Below are 6,404 nucleotides of genomic sequence, written 5' to 3'. Positions count from 1 at the left end.
GCCTAAGAGTTGCCATATTTCCTCTTAACTGCAGCAGAGTTTAAATGTAGCCCAAGTTTGAAATGGAAATACTAAAGTAAAGTGCAAAAGCCTCACCCTACTTGGGTGAGTGTCTATTACATTCCACCACTGAAATATAGTTGGCCTATTTTAGGTGCTGGTTATAAGTACCATACTAGGTCTAAAATACTTAAAGTTATTAATGCAATCCTAATGTAAACATTGTAGTTTTGACATTTCTCTCAAATAAAAGGTCTGAACACATTTGAAAGCAGAAATGTCAGAGGTATTTAATTTGACCATCCTCCAGCATCTGTCTGATAATTTTCCTTGTGTGGTGCTGCCGGTTGAAATGTGAGCGTCACAGAGCGCCCACCCCCCTCCTCTCTCCGTCTCTCCCCGACTGAAGTCCCACTGAGCGGCTCTCTGACTTCAGTGTCGAGCCTGAAAGCGGAGAACGAAGAGCAGAGAGCGAAAGACAAACATAGAGTCGCAGCTCAACAGCCTATTTGGACTCGTAAGAAACAGAAAAACCGCCTCTTTGAATTCTGCTTTTTATCCACGATTACTACCGGTCGCTTTGAGGATTTACACTGAGCTCTCGGTGTTTAATTTAGATGATTTTCCTCCATTGTTTGTCGAAGTTTGCGACTGTCACGTCTTAGTTACGGACCTTTATCTCGACTGTCTGTGGGATTAATCGTTTTAATTCAACACTTCATAATTGGACTCTTAACTACTTTCTTTCTAAGGCGGTTTTTCTTTTGTGGAGTGTTTTTTTCTAACGGAGCAGTAACGGTAGGCTACATTAGGACCTGCCTTTGCCATGGAGAAATAGCGGTGTAACCCACCCCGTGTTTTTTACTTTTTAATGACTATTTTTAAAAGACATTGCTCAGTTTTTGACTACCACAATGAGCATGGATGGTTGTCGGCTGAAGGTTGTGATTTTGTTGTGGTGTTTGCTGGTGATATCTGGCTCCAGCTTTGAGATAGGCTCCTACGACCTGGAGCGAGACAGACCGGCCAAGTGCGAGGCAATCACGATCCCCATGTGCGTCGGCATCGGCTATAACCTCACGCGGATGCCCAATTTCATGGACCACGACGACCAGAAGGAGGCTGCTATCAAGCTGAACGAGTTTGCCCCTCTGGTGACTTATGGCTGTGATGTGCACCTCCGCTTCTTCCTCTGCTCCCTCTACGCCCCCATGTGCACGGACAAAGTGTCGACCTCCATCCCAGCCTGCAGACCCATGTGTGAGCAGGCCAGAGAGAGGTGTGTCCCTATCATGAAGAAGTTCAGCTACACCTGGCCAGAATCGCTCAACTGCTCCAAGCTGCCCACCAGAAACGACCCCAACGCCTTGTGCATGGAGGCGCCCGAGAATGAAACCAGGACCGAGGTCAAGAAGGGCGAAGGCATGCTTCCGGTGCCCCATCGCCCCAGGCCAATGGGCCCCAGCAGTGGTCGCCCCCCAGGCTGCGAGAACCCGGAAAAATTCCAGTTTGTGGAGAAGAGCCAGTCGTGTGCGCCGCGCTGCTCCCCTGCTGTAGACGTCTTCTGGTCCAGGCAGGACAAAGACTTTGCCTTCATTTGGATGACAGTGTGGTCCACCCTCTGCTTCGTCTCCACCGCCTTCACCGTACTCACTTTCCTCCTGGAGCCCCATCGCTTCCAGTATCCGGAGCGCCCCATCATCTTCCTCTCAATGTGTTACAACGTCTACTCTGTGGCATTCATCATCCGCTCAGTAGCCGGGGCTGAGAACATCGCCTGCGACCGGGAGAACGGAGAACCGTACATCATCCAGGAAGGGCTGGAGTCCACCGGCTGCACCATCGTCTTCCTCATCCTCTACTACTTTGGCATGGCCTCTTCTATCTGGTGGGTCATCCTCACCCTCACCTGGTTCCTGGCTGCAGGGAAGAAGTGGGGCCACGAGGCCATCGAAGCTCACAGCAACTACTTCCACATGGCTGCGTGGGGCATTCCAGCTTTGAAGACCATCATCATCCTCACGATGAGGAAGGTGGCTGGAGATGAGCTGACGGGCCTGTGCTACGTGGGGAGCATGGACCCCGGGGCGCTCACAGGCTTCGTCCTCATCCCTCTGTCCTGCTACCTGATCATCGGCACCTCCTTCATCCTCACTGGCTTTGTGGCTCTCTTCCACATCCGGAAAGTGATGAAGACGGAGGGCACCAACACAGAGAAGCTGGAAAAGCTCATGGTGAAAATCGGCATCTACTCCATCCTGTACACGGTGCCGGCCACCTGCGTCATAGTCTGCTACTTCTACGAGAGGCTAAACATGGACTACTGGAAGCTGAGGGGGCTGCAGATGAAGTGTGGCTCGTTTAACGGTCTCAGCGGGGACTGCTCGCTCCATACCTCTGTGCCCACAGTGGCCGTGTTCATGTTGAAGATCTTCATGTCACTGGTGGTGGGCATCACCAGTGGCGTATGGGTGTGGAGCTCTAAGACCCTGCAGACCTGGCAGGGGCTATGCAGCCGGAAGCTCACAGACAGGACTAGAAGCAGAAAACCCTGCAGCGGGGTCAGCTGCGGCAGCACACACTGCCACTACAAATCTCCTGCTGTGGTTCTGCACATGGCCAAGACTGACCTGCACTCAGACAACCCTACACATGTCTGACAGGGAGCATGACAGAGACACACACACACACACACACACACACTGCTAAATGCACCACATACACTCAAAAACACATATGCACACACCAATGCCCTGAGTGAGGAGCTGCTAAAGACTTTGTAAGAAGATGAATTTAAATGTCAGTTGCTGCTCTGCTACTGCTGCCGAGGGACACACAGGTACTAGCGTCACTATGAAAAACTATCTATAAACAGTATTCAATGCATAAAGGGAAATGTTCAGTATTGTTACCCATATTTTTCTGTGCAGTAGTCATGCCCAGTGTTTCAAAGCAAAAGAAAAGAGGTATAGGAGGAATCTGGGGAAGTGTTTTCCTCCGTGAAAGTGGCATGATTACATGTATAAATCTGTATAAATGTTTTATTTATTGTAAATATATTTAATTTAAAGTTGGCTCTTATCAGATTTGTTGTTTAGATGCATTTATTAAAAGGGAAATGAAGTGCCTTTTTAAAATTGGTTCTGGCCTTTTTGGAGGATAATAAATGTGTGGAATTCATGTTAAAATCCCAGCTGCCTGGTGTTATTGTTCGTAACTCTCTCACAGTAGCTTTTAATGACTATTTAACAATTCTGACAGACTCAAACGGTTACAGATTTAATAGTCACAAATGCTCGCTCGTTTCAGTCTTGTTTTCCTGATTTTCCTGCCATTCTTCTCCGGGGATTCTCCATTTTTTTGTACAGAGGGTCTCCCTGCCAAATGTGTTGTCTTTCAAGTGCATGCTACTCATCCCAGAGGCATCCCCAACAATAATCCTCAAAGAGAATTACTGATGAATAGAGTGGCAAACCGTGGCAAGTATTAATGTTTGCTTCACCGTCTTCAGAAATGCAGGAGCGGGAGGAATATATTTAATTAATGGCTGGTCTAATCCTTCCATAAAATCATTGTTGTTGCCCTCTTGCTGCTCCATTTGATCCCTGCGCAAACACTCAGCACTTTGATCTGAGAGGACCAATCTCAGATGGATTTCAGACGTATTGCATGGTCTCACTGGCAGATTTAGGTTAAGCACAGGCGCTTAGAATTGTGGTTGTTCATTGAGTAGATGGATTTTCGTACTTAATAATTAAGTTTATATGTGGTTTGTGGCTTTGGAAGCTGTGTTTCTGGTATAAATGAAGGGAATTGTACTATAGAAAATATCCATATTGTCCCATGTGTAGATGTTTGGAGTTTGATAAACTGCGAGGCCTTTAATTTGGCTAAGAAAACAATGCAACCATCAGGTATGAATAATCGATGACTTACTCAGAGAAAAAGTGTGCATAACATTATTTTCCTTAATAAACTCCCTATGTTTAGCCTTGCAACTAACATTTCAGTAATAAAAGTCCAGTTCATAATGCACAAGAGCCACTGTGTTCTCACATGGTCCATAAAAAGTGAAAATAATAAATAGCTGTTACATTACGGGGACTTTAACAATTTAAGTGCCAAGGTAAATTACCGCCGCACACAGCAAGTCGTTTCACAGAAAAACACGGTGGAAATTACAATGTTTGACAGCAGCGGGATTGATTATTCTGTCTGTGTAATTGTGTGCCGTGTCACTAGCAGCAGCACATGGCAGTGATAGCATGGAAAAAATGTGATGACCAGGAGCTTATTTTCATTACATTTAGTGGAACCTGAGCGGTGTGAAGGGGGCGTGTGCTGGCTGACATCTCCAGAGGTTAAAAGTTGTTTTGTTTTCATTTTTCCACCATTTGCAATCCAGCAGAATATACTACAGCACACGTTAGTATTCAAGACATGGGTCGAAATCAAAGCTGTATTATGTCTCTGTAGTAGATTAACCACACTTCAACTCTGTGCAATGCCTGAGTTAACCTTAATTACTTATTCCTTCCTCCTGCAAACCAAGATGTGGGTTGACATACCAACATCATCCCCTTTTTTGTTTTCATTACTTAGCCATTGTAGACGTTGGCTATGGCTTGGCAGGCGAGCGTTGCAATCCTGGACCCTGACACCGCGTGGATCACATTTAACTATGAAAAAAAAGAGGCTGTTTTGCTTGGAGCGCTCCCCCAGCCAGAGTCTCGGCTGGTGGTGTTTCAGACACATGTTCCAGTTCATGGGCGCCTGAAGGGGGGCGCGTGCTCCCTTCCCAGTTTACACTCCATTGACATGACCTAGAGAGGCCAAACACTTGCTGTGTGAGACACAAACCAGCCTGTCCCACCTGCGCTGAGCTGCACTGATTAGATAGGAAGGAGGTGGCAGCAGAGGGTTAAGGACACTGGGGTAGAACAGAGGGCACATTTGTGTTCTTCAGCTTTGTTTACACCTCTTTTTCCTTTTCAGCATTTTCTTGCCCTTTCTGCCCTTCCTCTTTTCCCTATGTGTTTGCTGAATGAGTAAGACAGGTTTTATAAAAATCCCAAAAGTAAACCGAAATGACTTTTATAGCAGCACAGGGTGTCTTTTTGCTCCGTTTCTTTTTCCGCAAATATGAATTCTATCACTCCATTTCCAGGTCACTGACAGCTATTTTTAGCCCCTCTCTTTCGCAGAGGAAAGGAATCACAGAGGAGCACAGTGCTTCAGATAGAGTCAAGGAATAAAGCTTCATTCCAAAAACAGAGTTTGTTTGAGCTGTGGCTGCTTTGGCGCCAGAGATGTGGCTGCCGGGAACACCTTTACACACACACACACACACACACACACACACGAGGTCTGCAGTGCTTGAGCAGCAGCAACCAATCAACACCAAGCTTGTTGTGTTGATTCAGTCCAACTTCAGGAGTAAGTAAGCTCTGTCTCGCTTATAAGATTTAGTTTGGCTGAGTCTCCGCGCTGTTTTTCTTCTCTTCTGGCTCAGAAGGTTAAATAGTGTCAGTCGCACTGAGCAGCAAGTTTGTCTGGGCCAAGATTGAGACTACTCCCAGAAAAGCCAACACTTTTCCTCATAGGTTTCTCAGGAATATTCCATTGTGTTGACTGTGAGCTTAACAGAGTATTTATTTGTTCTAGAGCAACACAGAACAGGTCCATTTGTAGGGATTTGTACATTTATTTTTTGTAAAGGGGCGTAAAAACACCTTTCCCGCTTTAGCTGCTGACGCCATGTTTTTGTCTGCCGAGGAGAAATCCCTCCATCTGGTCACGGGTCTGATTAAAGGCGATCATTATGGCATCAATGTGCCTCCCTCATAGACTTAAACCCCTACCCACCCCTGAGGGGGAAAAAAGAGAAAATAAAGCATCCTTCATTACCCTGCCCTCCCTCCTTCTGCAGTCCCTCACCCCCCTTGAGCACTATCCCTTTCCTGTGCTGTTTTGATGTGTAAATGAGCGTATTGAAAACCTGCAGGCCCCCAAAGAGATGCTTTCCATGAAAATGCGGTAGAGAGTTCACACAGCTCACCACTCCTCGCAACCGGACTCCGGTCAGACACACACTACGCCGCTGCTGTCTCGCCTGTTAGAGCAAGACACAAACATAAAATCACACACACAATTGCGCATGCTGACTCATAACATTTACACTGTGACCTTTGAGAATAATCCACTCAAGAGGTACAAATGCACAAAGGCGAGGATTTGGCTTTGCAGAGACTTTTATGGTTGAAATGAAGATACAGTGTCAAGTTGTTGAAGAGTTAAAGCAGCTGAGATTTTTCTGCAGCATCTATCATGTCAGTGAAATAAAAGCACGGCATCTGAGAGTAAGACTGCTTCAGAGTACAGAGGATTCTCTGTGTTGTTCAGTG

The 6,404-nt window shown here is 46.4% G+C and overlaps 1 protein-coding gene across 1 annotated transcript; it reads left to right on the top strand.

The window, feature by feature from the left end:
- The first annotated feature begins 376 nt into the window (after positions 1-376).
- Positions 377-3,170, top strand: fzd9b (frizzled class receptor 9b). The gene has a single exon (XM_034096673.2). The coding sequence runs from the start codon at positions 915-917 to the stop codon at positions 2,658-2,660; it is 1,746 nt and encodes a 581-aa protein (XP_033952564.1). The 5' UTR covers positions 377-914; the 3' UTR covers positions 2,661-3,170.
- Positions 3,171-6,404: the final 3,234 nt, after the last annotated feature.

This window comes from Pseudochaenichthys georgianus, chromosome 13 (assembly GCF_902827115.2).
Source record: "Pseudochaenichthys georgianus chromosome 13, fPseGeo1.2, whole genome shotgun sequence".
NCBI lineage: Eukaryota > Metazoa > Chordata > Actinopteri > Perciformes > Channichthyidae > Pseudochaenichthys > Pseudochaenichthys georgianus.
Note: the sequence above shows the minus strand (reverse complement) of the source record. Positions and strands in the feature narration are given on the sequence as shown.